The 19,637-nt window shown below is 36.9% G+C and overlaps 1 protein-coding gene across 7 annotated transcripts in view; it reads right to left on the reverse strand.

Moving 5' to 3' along the window:
* Positions 1-19,637, reverse strand: part of Mtmr3 (myotubularin related protein 3) — a 107,275-nt gene that overhangs the window by 59,416 nt on the left and 28,222 nt on the right. For 4 of the 7 annotated variants that reach the window (XM_051200347.1, XM_051200346.1, XM_051200341.1 and 1 more), the window contains exon 2: positions 1,889-1,966. The exons of 1 other annotated variant lie outside the window; for it this stretch is intronic. In XM_051200347.1, the coding sequence (XP_051056304.1) occupies positions 1,889-1,966 (78 nt within the window). Of the gene's footprint in view, positions 1-1,888; positions 1,967-6,350; positions 6,404-19,637 lie in introns of all 7 variants that reach the window. 2 more of the 7 variants (XM_051200344.1, XM_051200345.1) reach the window with 2 other exon arrangements.

The raw sequence follows: 19,637 nt of genomic DNA on the forward strand, positions 1-19,637 counted from the left end.
ATAATTAAGACAAAGCTAAGCAATAAGAAGCCCAAGCCATTGGCCAACACTATTATAATTAATATAAGTCTCTGAGTGATCGTTTGGGGTGGCATGGCTGTAGGACCAGGCTGGTGGAAAGAGTGCTTTGTAACATATCTAGGAAGAGATGATGAAGGTGGAAGGGGGAGTACTGGCGAGGGTCCAGATGGTGTAGGGGCGAAGTGAAATTGAATATCATCAAAACAATGGACATGTATGAAATTGTCAAAGAATAAATGAAACCGATCTTTTAAAAAAACAAAATTCCCTGGACGTTGGTGGCACACACTTTTGATCCCAGCACTCAGGAGGCAGAGGCAGGCAGATCTGTGAGTTCAAGGCCAGCCTTGTCTACACAGTGAATTCCAGGACAAAAACCCTGTCTCAAAAACCCAAACAACAACAACAAAAAACACCAAAAATCAAAATTCAGTGTTCCAGAATTTTCCACAAAAACTAAGGATTAAGAACAAAATGCTAATTATTAAAACAATACTATTTATAGTAAATCAATGACTCAATAATTTCAGGGAACTGCACAGCTAACAAAATAATTATAAGGAATCTAATAGACAAATGAGAAAATATTTAAATCATTTTATGGAATAGCAAATTTGAAGCTTGTCTTACAAGATTTATTTATACATACATGTGAATGAATGACATGGACCAGTCAGAAAACAATACACATATAACCATGAGTTCTAATGGCAAAAATTTAAATCCTAGCTTTTTTTTTTTTTTTTTTGCTATAATGTAGTCTGAATGAGAATGACCCCAATTGGCTTATATACTTGAATGCTTGGTTCCCAGTTGGTGGATCTTTTTGGGAAAGATTAGGAAGTAAAGCCTTGTTGGAGGAGATGCTTCACTGGGGGTGGGCTTTGAGGTTTCAAAAGCTCTCAGCTACCATTCCAGCACCATGCCTGCCACCTGCCACTATGCTTCTATGATGCTCTTATGATGGGTATGGACTAACCCTCTGGAACTGTTGGCAAGCCTCTAATTAAATGCTTTGGGTGTAGGAACTGCCACATGGTAAACAGCAAACACAAACAAATAATGTTATAAAGAATAATCTCTCTAGTCCTCAATCCTTGCTTTACTTACACATCCTTAGAACTGATGGCTATGTTCCATCTTTTCTGCCTAAATGGCCCACATGCCACTGAAATGTCCATTGTGTTCTTCAGGGAAAGGTATGGGCTGGGTGTGCACAGCTGCTGTGGTCAAGAGTCTTAAAGACACACCAGGAAAAACAGGAAATTGCTTCCATCCAGAAATCAAACTCATAGAGAATGTGTACTATATTAATTAGCTCAATTTGACCATTTTATATTATATGCCTATTTTGCAAGACATTTCATAATATTTCACAATTCTGTTAATCAAAATAAAGAAAAAAATTGCAAGTGGCCATCTCACAATTCTCTACACACACACCGAACAAGCACACAAAAATCATTTTTACATATCATGCTTCCTAGAATTATTTTAGGGATAGGGAAGAGGTGAACTTGGGACCGCATATATGTAACATCATATGGTTTAGCACTGAGCTATATCTCTAAGCCAGCTTCACAGTAAAGGAAGAAATGAAAGAAAATCCTAGAGTCCAAGAATTAATATATTTCAATCTTGCCTTCATTTACTGACAAGGTGTGCTACATATCTATCTCTCAGAATTCAGCTACCACAAATGTAGCTCTTCTATTCATACTGGATTGGTACTGAAGAACTGACAAAGGAGATAGAGATAATTAGGAAATGGGAAAAAATAAAATCATTTCTTACAAAACAGAAACAGATGTATTAGTATATCATCAAAACAAGATTACAACTTTAATTTCCTTATTTCTGTGCTTACCATGACCTGGCTAGGGCAGGAGAGACCCCGTCCTTCTCCAGTCTCTAACAAGGCTCTTCTTTCTCTTCTGCTTGAGACCTTTTATTTTAGGAAAGAAAAAGAGAGAGAGGCAAAATTGGCAATAGTTTTTTCCCTAATTAAAGAGACTGCATATAGAGTCGTGAAATTCAACCAGTCAGCCCAGAAAAAGTTGAATATCAGCAAGCTAAATCTTCACCATTAGTTCTAAACTAACAATACCTTTGTGAAAATACTAACTTTAACTAGTTCTATAAGAAAAGTGGAAAACATTAACATTCTTTATTGATAGAGATGTTTAAATGTTATAAATCTTGGCAAAAGATTCATATTGACAGTAATTTTCAAATGTTATAAATCTTGCAGAAAGATTAAAAAAACAGTAATTTAAATCAACGTGCAAACACAATATTCTGCTAATATTCCAAGATGTTTATGTGGCTTATATTACTAAGAATGGATCTCCTCATCTATGGAAACAAACTTGACTTAGTAGGTAAAATATGAATCAAATGCCTTATTATCTTGACATTCTGTGCTTACATGAAACTACTTATAATAGTTTCACCTGTGTTTCTAAGAACAAAAGAACACCCAACTAGAAATGCAAAGGTGGGCTCCCTATTTCTATTTAGAACAGAGGCAGGGCAGTATAAACAAGAAAAACACTAATGATCTGAACAATATTTGGAAATGTTATCAGGAGTGTACATAAAAGCCTGGCTATGGGGCTAGAGAGATGGCTCAGCAGGTAAGAGAACTGGTTGTTCTTTCAGAGGACCCAGTTCAATTCCCAGCATCCATATGGCAGTTCACAACTGTCTATTAACTCCAGTTTTAGGTAATCTAACTCCCTCACACAGACATACATGCAGGCAAAACACGGATGCACATAAAATTTAAGAAAAAACTGGCTATGATAGATAAGCAAGATTAATTAGAGAATGTATCATTCAGGAGGGAAAATAATAAAACACATAAAAAACAGCTCAAAATAGGGAGCAGGATGTAGCTCTGTGTAGCTCTGTGGTAGAATAACTTGCACGAGGAACCAGTTAATCTACTACTAGGAGAAGGGTCTCCAAATAAAAGGTGCTGTTTTAATCAATCAAGAAAATACTAAGAGTCGGGCATTGGTGGCACACGCCTTTAATCCCAGCACTCGGAAGGCAGAGGTAGGGAGATCTCTGTGAGTGGTCTAAAAGAGCTAGTTCCAGACAACCTCCAAAGCCACAGAGAAACCCTGTCTCAAAACAAACAAACAAACAAAAAAAAAAAGAAGAAGAAGAAAAGACCTAAGTTACTATAGGATAATACTTAATGAATTCCAAATCCATAAGCCAAGATCAAGGATAAGTTTGAAACCAGTAGGAACTAAGTAATTGCTAACAGTTCCCTTTAAATCTACAAAGACCAAAGGACCAATCCTCAAGAAACAGTGGTGAATGCAGCACCTCAGCTAAAAAAAAACATGAACCCCAGCATGGTAGTTATATTCTCAACACAAAAGGAAGAAATTAAGTCATTACAGTTAGTCTGGTAAACACCATAAAACATATTAATGTTTTAGTTGTACTAGTTAGTATTACATGTTCCTTGTAGAAATTGTTTTTTAAAATATGTAAAAAGAAAATAATTATTCTTTCACAATGTTAGCAGGAAGGTTCACCCTCAAATGATAAAATATAGTTATTGCATGACACTATAAGTCCACTCCTACATATCTAATCAAGAAAACAAAACATACATCTACATGAAAATTTCTATCTACTTCAGTTATTCAAAATAGCCAAAGGGTGGAAAGCAATCCAAATAACCACTAAGGATGAATGAATGAACAGGACATCTCATACTAGAACACACAAGAGAGAGTGAGAGACCATTTGAAAGCTAGAATGTAGTCCAGGATGGTTTTACACACACACACACAGACACACACGAGAGAGAGAGAGAGAGAGAGAGAGAGAGAGAGAGAGAGAGAGAGAGAGAGAGAGAGAGACCATTTGAAAGCTAGAATGTAGTCCAGGATGGTTACACTACATGTACAGAGACTAGGTGACCAGCTATAGGTGATTTGTTGCATGCCATACTAAGGAACTTGATCCTGGCATGGAAACTAGGCAAGGTCATTGCCTAATGGTGACTGAAGAGAGGACAGGCTAGAGAGTACACCAGTATTCTTTAAATTTTTGTGCCAACAAAAATAGTCAGGTAGATCAATGGAACTGAATCGAAAATCCTGATATTAACCCACACACTTACGAACACCTGATTTTTGACAAATCAGCTAAAATTATACAATGGAAAGAGGAAAACATCTTCAACAAATGGTGCTGGAAAACTGGATGCTGTTGTGTAGAAGACTACAGGTAGACCATGTCTATTGCCATGCACAAAACTTAAGTCCAAATGCATCAAAGACCTCAACATAAATCCAGCCACACTGAACCTCTTAGAAAGTGGGAGGTACCCTTGAACAAATTGGTACAGGAGACCGCTTCCTGAACATAACATCAATAGCACAGACAATGAGATCGACAATTAATAAATGGGACCTCCTGAAACTGAGAAGCTTCTATAAGGCAAAGGACACAGTCAACAAGACCAAACAACAGCCCACAGAGTAGAAAAAGATCTTTACCAACCCCACATCTGACAGAGGGCTGATCTCCAAAATATACAAAAACTCAAACTAGTCAACAAAACACCAAATAATCCTATTAAAAAGTGGGGTACAGAACTGAATAGAGAATTCTCAATAGAGGAATCCAAAATTGGGGGTGGGGGGAGACGGTTAAGAAAGTGCTCAACATCCTTAGCCATCAGGGAAATGCAAGTCAAAACAACTCTGAGATACCATCTTACTCCTGTCAGAATAGATAAAATCAGAAACACCAATGACAGCTTATTCTGGAGAGGATATGGAGAAAGGGGAACACTCCTCCACTGCTGGTGGGAGTGCAAACTTGTACAGCCATTTTGGAGATCAGTATGGTGGTTCCTCAGGAAAATGGGAATCAGTCTACCACAGAACCCAGCAATTCCATTCTTAGGCATATACCCAAAAGATCCATATCCATGCAACAAAGACATGTGTTCAACTATGTTCATAGCAGCATTATTTGTAATAGCGAGAACCTGGAAGCAACCTAGATGCCCCTCAACTGAAGAATGGATAAAGAAAATGTGGAACATTTACACAATGGAATACTATTCAGCGGGGGGGGGGGCGGGGGGAGGGGGGGGATGGGCAATGGAACTTGAAATTCACAGGCAAATGGATGGAACTTGAAGAAACCATCCCAGTGAGAAAAGGAACAAGATCTCCTGAGCATACTGGGGGGGGGGGGGGGGGATAGGGAGGGAGTAGTGAGTGGAGAGGGAGTTAGGAGAAAGAGAAGGGGAGGAGAGGAGAACATGTGGGACCAGGAAGACTGAATTTGGGGACGAATAAATGAGAGCAAAAAAAGAGATGCCATAATAGAGGTAGCCATTATAGGTTTGAAAAGAAGAGACCAGAGACCTACAAGGATGACCCCATCTAATAATCTGAGCAACAGTGAAGATGCTACCTTTAATGTCCTTCCCTGATAATGAGATTGGTAACTATATATAGTTATGTGCCATCACAGAGCCCTCATGTAGTAGCTGATGGAAACAGAAGCAGACACCCACAACTAATCAATGAGCCGAACTCCTGGAATCCAATTACAGAGAGAGAGGAGTGATAAGACCATGCTGGAGAAACCCACAGAGACAGCTGACCTGAACAAGGGGGAGCCCCCCAGACTGATAGCTGGGAAACCAGCATTGGACTGACTCAAACCCCATGAACATGGGTCTCTAAGGGACTTCTAAGAGTGGAACCAGGATGTATCCCTGGTGCACGAAAGGACTATGGGAGCACATTCCTGATGAGGGAGGACCTAGACCCTATTCCAAAAAAACTTGACAGATTTTGATGATCCCTCCTGGAAGGCATCACTCTACCTGTGGAGTGGGTGGGGAATGGGACAGGAAGGAGGTGAGTTTTGGGGGCATGGGAAGGGGGGGAGGGAACTGGGATCAATATGTAAAATTTAATGAAAATAAAATTTTAAAAAAAAATTGTGCCAGGTGGTGGTGGCACACACTTTTGATCCCAGCACTCAGGAGGCAAAGGCAGGCAGATATCTGGTGAGTTCAAGACCAGCCTGGCCTTACAAGAGCTAGTTCCAGGACAGGACAGGCTCCAAAGCCACACAGAGAAACCATGTCTTTAAAAAAAAAAAAAAAGCTACAGAATGATAACTATTAACTATTCAACACACTTTCAGACATAAAGAATACTGGCATGGGTCCCAATGAAAATGGACAGGGACAAACAATGTCACAAAACTAATTTGTATGTGCTTTTACCCTGCTTCAAATTAGCAGAATGCTCACAGGAGGAAAACAAACTTACCAAATGAGTATTATCTTGAGAACTTTTTCTCCTACAAGGCTTCACAAGGAAATCTGCAAAACAAACAAATATCCTACCATCAAAATATGCCAATTGAGAGCCTGGTCTTTTCTCTCTACACTAACATCTTTAAGTGCTGTATGGGCTGCTGGTGGATGCTCAGATTCATTCCTCATATGAATCAGAAACCTAAGATGCTCCAATCTTAGTTTTCCTCAGTTGAGCAAGTGTAGCCTCCCACAGCTGGTCAGAGAAATCTTTGCTGCTCATTACACCCATTCTACCCTGCCTTGGACATCTAGTTCAAGGTCTTTTGCGCATAAAATTGACTTCTACCAAAGGATCTAACTTTTTTTTTTCAAGAGAAATAAAGCAATGGGTAGATACCTACAAACAAAGAATTCCTGCCATTAGACAACAATCTGAGCTTCATAGAAATAAGAGGCCTATATACCCAATTTCTTTGTTGTAAATTCTCTAAGTATTTGTAGAAATGTTAGTTTGTTTTTGGGTTTTTTTTTTTTTTTTGGTAACAAAATCTTACTCTGGTTTTTTTTTTTTTTTTTTTTTTTTTCTTTTTCTTTTTTGGTTTGTTTGTTTGTTTTTTGTAACAAAATCTTACTCTGTAGCCCAGGCCAGCCTGGTATTTACCATGTAGCCCAGACTAGTCTAGTATTCATGACGATCTACCTGCCTCAGCCTCCTGAGAGCTGGGATTACAGGTATGAGATACAATATCCAGTACAAGACTATTATTTAAATTATATTAAGTAACATAAATGAGTACTTACAGAGTACCAGAACTCTAAAGAACTAGAAAATAAAGAGCAAAGTTCAAGACTTCTCAAGTAGATTGGGTCTAACTGGTAACTATGCATGTATAGAATTAAACTCAAGACACAGGTCATATCTTCAGATAAGAATGAATTTATGAGCCGGGCAGTGATGTATACCTATAATCCTAGCTCTTAAGAAACTGGAGCAGTAAGACTGCTGCAGGTTGATGTCTAACCTAGGCTACATACTAAGACTCTATCTCAAATGTAAAAAAGGACAACTAGTTTACAGCACTAGATAAATCAGACAACAGGAACAGGTTAGCTCTGTGCCAGCAATGACTCCTTAGTCCTTCATCAGTAAGTATATTATCACTGTGATGATGCCAACAAATCCATTCCTCTTAGGACAATATACCAGATAGGGCTACATAAAGGTGCATCTGAAAACGTCTTTGGCACCATGAGGTCATGAATACTGCAAAGAATAAGAGCTATGTTGTCCTCTTCATAAGACAGAATATAATATGGCTATGTTAAATACAAACAATAAAGAGCTAACTATACTGGATATTTGTTTAATATATGAGGCACAAATTAAAGCAGAGGATAGAACAGGAATAAAGTTTAAGCTAATCCTTAAGCATTAGTTACCCTAAATTCTATCACTAAGGGCTAAAGGAGCAAAAAAAAATTAAATCTTTCTCAATCTCCCTCACCAAGGCACAAATTTCTATTTACATATTATGTGTGTGTATGTATTGTGCATCTCTCTCTGTCTCTCTCTCTCTCTCTCTCTCACACACACACACACACACACACACATAGCCAAAAGGATGTAATTTTATTTATTATAGGACATAGCCCTGGGGGCTAAGGATATAGTTCAGGACCTGTAGCCAGAGCCCCAACATCCATGTAAACTGACAGGTGTGACAGCACATGCCTGTAATCCCAGCACTGAGAAGATGGACACAGGAGAATACCTGGGACTTGCTGGCCTGCCAGTCTACCTAATCAGTGAGCTTCAGGTTTAGTGAGATATCTTCTCAAAAAATAAAGTGAAGAAGCAATCAAGGAAGACACCCAAGAACAACCTCTGGCCCCCTTCATGCCCACTCACCTCTACCCACACCTAGGTATGAGAGAACCTTAACACGTGTAAAAATTAATGTATCTGATTTTAAATACCATAATGTATATTACTGTGTAGCTTCACTGCAAGATGCTTAAGTTAACAACTTAAGGGCTTGAAGGCTCTGAGACCAAGAAGGAAAACACACACACTCAGTTCCTATACAAACTAGTTTATGTGATTAGCTGTATGCAACCTGATACACTGGCTTCAACAAAGATAACATGACACACTAATTTGTATATCACTTACAATTTTTAAAACTAAATAGGAAAATAAATCAAGTTAAACCAAATAAACAAGGAAAATCTAAAAAGAAGCTAGGCCTCATAAAATATTTTAAAATATTTGGGGGTGGGGAATAGGTAAGTAGATCTTGTTAACTCTGTTATGTTTTGGGGGGGGGTGTCCTGTTTTAGGTGGTCCTGTCTCACTTTTCAAATGGAGAGTAAGAGTTCAACACTTTAAAAAGATAATATTAAATCTTTATTTTTAAATTATCTCGTTTTCCACTGAAATGAAAACAAAAGGACTTTCTTACCTATAAATAGTAAGAAACAAGTTTAGACATGAATGAGGCAACATTTAAAAATTCAGGGCTGTGATGTGGCTCAGTAAAGCCTCAGTGATGTTAAATTTTAAGAAGTGTACTTTTGGAGATTTTCCTCTCTGAATCGTACTGCTTCCTCACTATAGCTAGTAAAGTTTCTGCTATCCAAAACTACACTTCTGTAGCACATTTAGTAGGATTATTCAATGGTGGGAAAATGATTTAAACACAAGAACTAACCTAACAGCTGAATGAAATGACTAAACTAAAACTTATTCTCTGAACCTTAAGTTTTCTATGAAGACTTTGCTGCTGAAATCAAGAATAAATGAAAACAGAAACAAGGATAGTTTTAAAAGAGTGACTACATTCACTGATCTAACAGCACTTGTGGGTAGAAAGGAAGGTTAATGCAGCAAATAAATAAAGTTGCTACCTTTATGTAGCTGGTCTAAGTGTGACTTTCTCAAATTTTGATATTTTCTCATTTATGAGCATGCTTTGTGAAGACAAACAATGGTACATACAGAAGGGATCAATGCCTTGATGCAGTGAGACCACCAAGCAACATGTTTAAAACCAAAACCAAAACCTGTGCCTCCTACCTTTCTGGAAACACTAAAGACTAAGTAAGAGTAGTCAGAGCCCTGGACGCAGCTTCATGATTAGTTTACTGAATTTCTCTGCCAGCTGTGGGGCACAGATAAGCAGCTAAAATATTATCATCCCCTACACAAAAACAACCAACCTCCTCAGGAGGAAAAAAAAATTGTAAATTGTCAGAAATAGCTAGACTCCATTTTTTTTATACTTCCATATCAAAAAACATACTCTGATAACAAACTGCTTCAAACAGCAATACTTAAATGTTACTGCTAAAAGGAAAAGTTCAGTTTCAAAAGAAAATAACCAAAGGACCAATCTGGTACAATTGTGGAATTAGACAAGTGATGTAGAAGGTGTGGCTCATTAGTTATACAAATCTTGTTGTAACATGGGAGAAATTCTGAATACACACATCAGAGGGAGCCCTGCCATAGAATTTCAGTTGGTGATCAATGCTGAAGGTCATCTGTCTTCAATGAGTAGCTGAATTGCTGGCAGCTACTTTTCCAACTGTGGACTTCAAAATGTAGCAAGTCTACACCAAAGTAACTGTGTTTTCCCATTTTTAGACATGAAGATTGATTACTTCCCTATCTCAAGAACCAAGCATAAGGAAACCACATATTCAGAAAAGATTTAACTATATTCAAACCAACACCAAATCTCACTGGAAACCTTAAAATAACCTATTTTACAAGGACTTTTAATTTTAACCTTTTAAAGGGGAGTGGAGTGCCAGTCATATATGATGTCTATTCTGTGCAGATTGCATTCTTTTCATATTTGACTCACATATATTAAGCCATTAATAGAATTATAAAGAAGTTCCACAAGTAATCTATAATGCTATTTTCTGACTTCCCCTATAAAAGAGGGAAGGCATCACTGTACTATTGAAATTAAGAATTAAAGTCTAGCTGCCTTTAATCCCAGCTCTTGGGAGGCAGAGGCAGGCAGGTCTCAGTGTGAATGTCTGTGTAACATGCAGGGTTCAAGGAAGTCAGAAGAGGCTTCAGATCCTTTGGGATTGGAGTTACAGATAGTTGTGAGCTGTCATGAAACTGTTGAGAAATGAACTCAAAGAGCAAGTGTTCTTCACTTACTGGGCCATCTCTGGAGACCCTAAAGTTATTTTTTTAAGACTGTTCAAGTCTCAATTATTAAGAAAAGATGATAAGAAATCTAGCACGCAATCACTAGAAATCAATTAATAGCCAAGTGAGATCAATTTGTCTAAGTGTCAGATAGCTTATTATTTATAATTACCATGGAAACACTAGCTATAGCACCAGGAAAAGAAAAGTTTCCTGACTTTTATGCCTTTGACTAGTTCCAAGGCGTACCTCTGGGAAGGCAAATTTCCTACAACCATAGGTTAACATCTTGTACTTGCTCTCAGTTAACTTCTGGTAAAATGGAAAGAAGTGGGGCAGTTGTCTACATTCTTTTCACCCTACCTTGCAATAAATCTGTCCTCAATGTACAGGCCACATATGATATTAAAACAGTACAATGATTCAAATTCCAGAAATTTAAATTCTGATAATCATAAGTTATTTAACATTTATTAACATTAAACCACAAAAAACCTATCCCTTCTGCTTCCTAATATTCAGAAAAAATTCAGGTGGATTTTCTTAAGAGAAAATACTTAAAATACCTGTCCCTATGGAGATGGAGCATGTTCTCAAAAGGATCTTACAGTAATGTTTAAATTAATATCCTTTTTCATATTTGATTTTTTAAAGAATTTCATATATAAATACTGTATTTATATCATAAAAACTCCTACTTTTTATTTTCTTTTAGTTTTTCAAGGGTTTCTCTGTGTAGCCCTGGCTGTCCTGGAACTTGCTCATTAGACCAGGGTGGCCTTGAACTCAAAGATGCACCTACCTCTGCCTTCCTAGTGCTGGTATTAGCTGGGTGCCACAAACACCCAGCTAAGAACTCTTATTTCTTATGTATTCAGCAGAAAAAGAAAATCAATCTGTAAGTTATGTAGCAAAGACAAAAACAATTTTAAAAGCAGTCACTAAAGCCCTAGGAAATTTATAAAAACATCAGTGTAATTTTGAATTCAAATTGACAATGCATTTGCCAATACACTTTGCTCCTGAATCTTCCCACAAAGCAGAATCTCCAGACCCACTTGAACACTACACCCTAAGCCTCTCACCAAGCAGCTGCCTAACAGATTTCTTTTCAAAACCAACCAAACAAACAAACAAAAAAAAAACAAAAACAAACAAAAAAAAAAAACCAGACTAATTTAAAGGTCAGCTTGCTAAAGGAACCCAAGAGCTAATGTCCAAGTATAAATAAACAAGTATGTCTTATTTTCCTATCTTCTCTACACACTTGACATATTAAGCATGAATTCTAGGAAAAGTATGAACATAAAACCACACCCCCAAAATAGATATCAGTACCTCAAACCAGGCTGATATGCATATTGCTTATCAAGTATGAATATTTTATTAGGAATGATAAGGTTTCTCTTCCATACCGTGAATTGATCAAAATGGCCAAGAAGGGGACATAAGCTTTGCTGGTAAAGTGCTTGCCTTGTATGCATGAAGCCATGGGTTCCATCTGCATCAATCTCAAATAGGTAAGAGCCAGAAAGCTGAATGAAAATGCATAACTATCCTTTTATCATACAATTTAACAATTTAACAATTTTAACAATTTAAACTTTGAGCTGGCAGTGGTGGGACACACCTATAAATAAACTCAGCACTCAGGAAGCAGAGGCAGATGATCTCTGAGTTTAAGGCCAGCCTGGTCTACTGAGCTAGTTCAATGACAGCTAGGGCTACACAAAGAAAGCTTGCTTAAAAATAAATAAATAATAAAAACAACAAGCAAATAAATGAATAGATAAATAAAAATGAACTTTGAACTGACATCTTCAGTTACACTTAAGTTACACTTAAGGCTGAAGAGACAGCTCAACAGTTAAAAGCACTTCTTGTTCTTGCAGATGATCTGGAATTCAATTGTCAGCCCCCATGAGGTGACTCACAACCATCTGTAACTCCAGTTCTGGGGTCAGATGCCCTCTTCTAACTTAGGAAGGCACCAAGCATGCATACAGTGCACAGACAGAAATGTATGCAAATCAGCACACACATAAAAGTAAATAAATCTAAAAAAGTATTTTCAAATCTGCTCTACTTACCTAGCACATATAAAACAAAACAACTGTTTACCTCTCCAGCCTGTAAGTGCATTCAGGAAAGAAAGAGTACACTCAGAAATAAAACTTACAAGGTAAAGGTTGTGTGAAATAAAAAGAGCCTACTCTTCTACTAGCCTAATTAAAATTTATATTCTGGCAATGAGGTAGGGGGCTACTCATATTTCTGAAAACAAGCCAATAAAAACTCAAATAACCTCCAATAACCACATACCACAATGAGGGCCCTGTTATGTGGCAAACTCAAATAGCCTTTCGAAGCAGTCCCTAGAATATTTCAAGCCAAGAGACCAGAAGTCAGCATCTTCAACACATACTCAGGAGAAAAAAAGAAGAAACACACCTTTACACTGGCGATGTTTACCTCATGTAAACAGAAGGGGGGGGCACATATCATGTATGACTGCCATCCCAAATATGTACAGGGGGAACAAAAACAGAATTTTTCAACTAATGCCAAAAGAGTTCATCACTATGTTTTATTTACAAAAAGGAAAAAGTATCAAGTTAAATACAAGTAAAAAGAATTCTCCCTTTTGCTTTAAATAACTACATTTAAATCAATAATCAGAAAAGTTTAAACAATCCTAAATTCACACAGAAGATAAAATTCAGAACCATGGCTTTAAAAACCAGCTATTATTCTTAACTCAGTTGGAAAATCAGAGGCAGCTTATATTCATAAGATGTTGGTGAAACAGTCTCAAAATGAAAACACAGCCAAACAAAAACTTATTCCACATACATTACAGAGAAAACCAAAGATAATGCTCAGACATCAAAAACAGTGACTAGCCAGATGTGGTGGCAAGGTTAATGCAGGAAGATTTCAGGTTGAGGCAAACCTAGGCAATGGAGTAAGACTTCTACCTCTAAATAAATAACTACTACTCAATCCAGAAAAAAGAAAAATACATAATTAAATAAACCATTCAATTAAAAAAAATTAGTTCATAGAGACAAGTACCTGTCCAATGGACATAGAGTGTGTAAAATAATTGTAGATTGCAGTCCCCAAAACTTAGAAAGACAGAGACACAGACAGACACACACACGAAGAGTACATGTTATACATGTCATTCACAAACATTAAGGTTTTATGCCTACCAAGCTGCTTTTTTGGTTTGATTTGTTGTTTTGTTTGTTTCTTTGTTTGTTTGTTTATTTGTTTGTTTGTTTCAAGACAGGGTTTCTCTGTGTATCTTTGGATACTGTCCTGGAACTCACTCTATACATCAGGCTGGACTCAAACAGAGATCCATCTGCCTCTGCTCTGAGAGTGCTGGGATTAAAGGTGTGCACCACCACTGCCTGGCTCCAAGTTGCTTTTTGAACATACATTTTCAGTATGTCACTCTCCCTTTAATACTCACTATTATCACCAATGACAATTTCAATAATAAAGGTAGCAGCTAATACCATTAACATTAAGCCAACCCATCGGTCTTTTTCCTGCCCCTACTTGCCCTCACATCTGACAAACCCAGAGTAATAATAAATATGACCCTTCAACCTGTCCTACATTATTTAGCAGTAAACATATTAAAGTGTCACCATGAATACTTACTATCATCTCTAAAGTTAAAAAAATATATCTATTCCTTGCCTGTTACCATTTCTCTAAAGTTAAAAAATATATCCATTCCTTGCCTGTTACCATTTCTCTAAAGTTAAAAAAATATATCCATTCCTTGTCTGTTACCATTCTTGTCATACTGCAAAGGAAACTGTACTTCAAAACTAGGCAGTCTGCTTTAACTTTAAAGTTTTAAAAGGTATCTAAATTCCTTCCCTTTTTGTTAAAATTTAATCAGAAGCCCTAAGTTGTGATACATCCCTTTAATCAGAGGCAATGGCAGGCAGACCTCTATTAGCTCCAAGCCAGCCTTGTGTACATACTGAAACAAATTTTAAAAAGAGAAAAATTCATATAACTGACACGCTATGTACATTTAAACAAAGTATACTTTTCAATGTTTTATTAAGAAAAATATGTATAATTTTAAATACATATTTCCTCCCCTCAATCCCTGTATTCACTATCACTTTATTTTTATGGATTTGCCTACTCTGGGTAGCTCAAATAAATGAACTCATCAAGTATTTATTACTTTGTACCTGGTTTATTTGGTTAGCACAGTATTTCTAGGTTTGTTCATGTGAAGCATATGAAGAATTAGATTCTCTTTAAGACTGAATACCATTCCACTGTCTATATATTTCTGTTGATAAATTTATCTTCTGATAGTCATTTAGGCTGCTCTACTATGAACAATTCTATAAACAATGGCACATAAAACTGTGAGTCAAGCATAGAGGCTCACTCTGTGATTCCAGTGCTTGGAAAGTTAAAGCAAAAGGGTGAGATTCCAGACCAGACTACATAGAGTTCTAAGCCAACCTGAAATATACACTGAATTTTTATTTTTTAGAAATAGTTTGACGAGCCCTTCTACTTCTCTTTGTAGTGTATAGCCAGATGTAGAACTGCTGAGTCAAGGTCATCCAATTTAATCTCTGGGTCCACCAGACCAATCTTCCATGGTGCTTAACAAGGAAAGTACCATCACTCTAATTTTTTATGCCCTAATCAATACTTTCATCTTTTAAAATATTTATTTATTTAATGAGTATGAGAGTGTAAGAGAGAGAGAAAGGGAGGGAGGGAGGGGGTTTGAAGAGGGCACTGGATTCCCTAGGACTTAAGTTGTAAGTTGTGAGCCGTGATGTGGGTATATTTATAATACTGAGCCATCTTTCCTACCTTCTCCTTCACTTTTTGGCTAATAACCATCCTAGTGAGTGTAATGTAGCATCTTCTCCCTTTAACTTGCATTTTCCTAGTGACTAGTGATGTCATAGGGCCTTTTCGTGTTTCCTGGCAATACTATTTTTTGGAGAAACATCTACTCAAGTTGTCTTCAACAGGTTTGCTGCTTTTGTTTTTCCCTTTGCTGTTGCTGAGCTGGTAGACAAAAATAACCAATCCCTTGAATTAATTGTTCAAATAGCCAAATTATTAGAATAGAAATATTTGATCTACCTCATTACTTAAACAGAATTTTTTTCCTAGTGAATGCTATGAAAATAATTTGGAGAGAATTAGGAGGAAAAAGAGTATATACCATGGAGACAAGAGTCAGGAAAATCCCAAGAATTATACCAATGCCCAGAGACCTTTCAAAACTAGAGTTAACTTCACTCCAGCTTCTAGCCCTCAAGATCCCCAAGTTGCCTGCTAAGTTCTTTCCCCAATTATGTAAGACACTTCAGTATTCTGCCAAAGACTCTGTATCTTTTTCTTGTTTGTTTATTTAAGCTTTAAATGAGTTTCTGTGTCACCAGTAACAAAGAGTCCTGAAAAATAAATCATAAGTAAGTTGTATCAAGTTTAAAAACTAACAACAAAGAGAAAGAATTATTGTAACTTAAATAAGAAATCATTCTGTTCACTATTTCAACTGAACTCAAAATGCTTTTCCTAATAATTGTTAGATAATACCCACGAGAAACTAAATATCTACCAAAACTTAGTTTTAAAAGTCTTATCATAGTCTGTTGACAAAAGTACTCATTTGAATTCATTCTTTATAACTTCTCATTCATACTAACATGAAAAATGAGTTAAGAATGTAGTTCAGTAGTAGGGTACCCACCTAGCATGTGCAAGACCCCAAGCATCAAAAGAAAAAAAAGGGTATGGAGAGATGGCGTAAGGAAAGAGGAGAGAAGGAACATGAATATTCTAAGCAATCTAGAATTTTAATATACTCAAAAATTAGTTTAAAGGGAAAAAATGTTTTTATATTAAAGAAGTCATCAAATAGTATAACTATTTAAACATTCATCTCCAGTAATACATTAATGTAGATACTGCATTTTACTTCAATATATGGAAAATGTTTCAGAAATAACAGTGACAATCCTAGCAAAGTATACAACATATAGTTCATTCAATGTAATGGATCACCCTTTGTAACTGATGATTGAAATAAAAATGTGCTTAATAATTATAAACAATAAACATTTCTAAAGTTCAGATAATTTTACATTAAAAAAAATAGGCAGTGATCCTGCCGCAGAAGATGAGAGCCCTTCTGATTGAGTCCACACCCCCTACCCCAAAACCACTGGGCTCCCTCTTCCCACAGGCCATCCAGTATATGTTCCTGTTACCCACTGCACGGATCATGAAGCCACTGGCCACTGCCATGTATGGTGAATATGTGCCACCATGCCCTTCTTGATGAACACACTGAAGGAAGTTACCCAAATGTTTCAGTCCCAGAAACAGTGGTTGCTTTTGGATTTATGTTGACTGTTGATATTATTTACTCTATAAACATTTGATTTACCATTTGTTTAAAAAAATTGAAAATAAAATTAAGAGATTCAATGATCAGAGTGCTAACATAGCATATACAGTCACTGTCTGGACAAAGAGAAAAATAAGGGCATGTAAATATAAACAGTCTAAGACTTTTTACATATCTACTGCAAGTAAACATTTAGCAGGGTGAAAAGTATGACATAAATTTTCTACTTATCTAGTATTTCTTGGTCACTCCAGCTAAAAAAAAACCTTAACTGTCAACTGCTTTATGTCACTTTCTTAACACTTTCTAAAGAATAAAACAACTTTGTACTAGTCTTTTCCTTGTTGTTTCCTTGTCTAGTGTATCCATATTCACTTTCACTCTGTGTGTTCATGTCCTTTGTCCATACCAAAAAACACACAAACAAACGAAGTTGGAGGCTAGGGAGATGCTCAGTAGCTAAAAGTGTTTTCCTTACAAGCTTGAGAACTTAAGTTTCAATACCCAGAACCCATGTACAAGCTGAACACTTTATCCTCAGTCTGTAACCTCAGTATGTCTATGGGGAGATGGATGAAGAGACCTAAGAATCCCTAGAAGCTCACAGGACAGCTAGACTAGCAGACTCAATGACAAGAGACCTTAACTCAAACAAGCTGGAAGATAAAGCCTAACACCCCAAGTTGTTTTCTGACCTCCCCAAGTATAGTGTGGCATGTACATTCCCACATTACAAGTGAATGTACACATACAAATACACAAACTGAATGTGCCCATACTAAAGAAAGTTAGCCCTAAGCATATTTTCCTGTATCATTTGCTTTTTGACTTGTTTATCCCTCAAAACAAATGTTTACTTTCAATGCAGCATTATTAATTACCTGCTTAGTATAATTATGATTATATGAAAACTTATAAAAACTTATAAAAGAAGACCTTAGCCCAATGTTCACAGTAACTCTTTCACAATTGTCCTAAACCAGAAACTCAAAATATCCAACAACAGGTGACTAGATGAATATAGCAGACTACCATATTCAGAAATAAAATAGGACTTGAGGATAGAGCTAAGACATAAGGTTCCTAGTACATGTGAAACCCTGAGTTCTATCTCTAACATTATAAAACCACAACAAATAGATCCTATTGAGTCTAATAATAAATTAGTCAAAAGCATGATGTTGACAATATTCCACAGTGATTACTACAAAAAGTTGTATAGCAGACCATATGTACCATTTCTCCAAAAATCAGCAGGGTGTCTATTTCACAGTTGTCTCAGGGAAGGTATATACGCTCCCAGTCTTCCCTGCAATCAAAAGGCAAGCATTTACTGTCCACTGGTTTTCCAGAAAACTCTTCAAAAGGACCAAACTTTCCGCACAAGATGATGGTCAGGGGTTGGGCTGGCAGGATTAATTGGCCATCCAGGACCTTTGGTCAAGCAAACACTGCTTATCTGCTGGCAACAAGTACCAACCTTTCCAAAGGGGAAAAGGAAGAATAACGCTAAATCATTATGGTTCAGTAAAAGCAGAGAACTGTCCAGGTGGTAGTCTTTAATCCCATCACTCATCAGTGTGAGGCCAGCCTGGTCTACAGAGTGAGTTCCAGGACAGCTAAGGTTACACAGAGAAACCCTGTCTACAAAACAAACAAAAAAAACACTACAGTTCAATTTTTCTCATGACTAGATATACATATCTTTCCAAGTCAGAAACTGATTTTACATGTTCATAATATCCCTTAGAGAACAGCCAATATTTCAGTAGTCTATGTGGATGTTAACATAACCCGACTAGGAAATACTTATTTTAACAGGTAGATTTCTCTAAAAATTTAAAAGAAGTATTTTTATGAAGGTTATAAGATTTTGTCATTTACTGGATTTCTTATGTCCCACAAGCCTACAGATACATCTACCCTCCACAGAATAATACCATAATAAAACAAATATCAACAACTGGAGGCACAATATATCAGGTGGCATTTGTTGGCCTCCATGGAGTGACAGCACATGAGAGATGAATTCATGTGTTTGAAACCAAAGCTGCAGTGAAGTCACATGATGCAACACAAGTGAGCCCTGCCAAAAATCCCTCAGACTCATTACAGATTTGATTTTGATGTGGGGGGGGCAGTCACAGCATATTTAGAAACCTTTTACTGTTGCTCACTTTTTCACATCTTCCACACTGGGTTATGTGACCACATCCACAATTTAAAAGTTAGTTTATTTTTAACTTTTCTTCTGCAATGAGGTAGTGCAGAGAGGACTATCAAATCAAGAAGTAAACTTCATCAAAGAGCAAATTATTTTTCAAAAGTTAAATTTAAAACAAAACTTCCTGAGCTGAAGAGATGGCTCACAGTTTAGAGTGCTTGCTGCTCATTATGTAGCCCCCTGGCCGTTCTGGAATTTGCTATAGAGAGCAGGCTGGCCTCAAACAAACAAATCTACCTGCCTCTTCTTCCTGGGGTGTTAGGGTCAAAGGAATGCACTACACTCTGAATACAACTCCCTCTTTACTCTGAAGTCTCATTCCAGGTCCTATTGTTTTATACATAGCCCTTCAGAGGAATTCCAATGGTCATTAAGACAAAAACTTAAAGAATACACTAACAAGTTGAACAATGTTTTTTTCAAGGAATTCTTAAACAGCTGCAAGGTCAACCTGACTGCCTCAAAACTCAAACCAGAT

This window comes from Phodopus roborovskii, unplaced genomic scaffold, assembly GCF_943737965.1.
Source record: "Phodopus roborovskii unplaced genomic scaffold, PHOROB, whole genome shotgun sequence".
In the NCBI taxonomy this organism is placed as follows: Eukaryota; Metazoa; Chordata; class Mammalia; order Rodentia; family Cricetidae; genus Phodopus; species Phodopus roborovskii.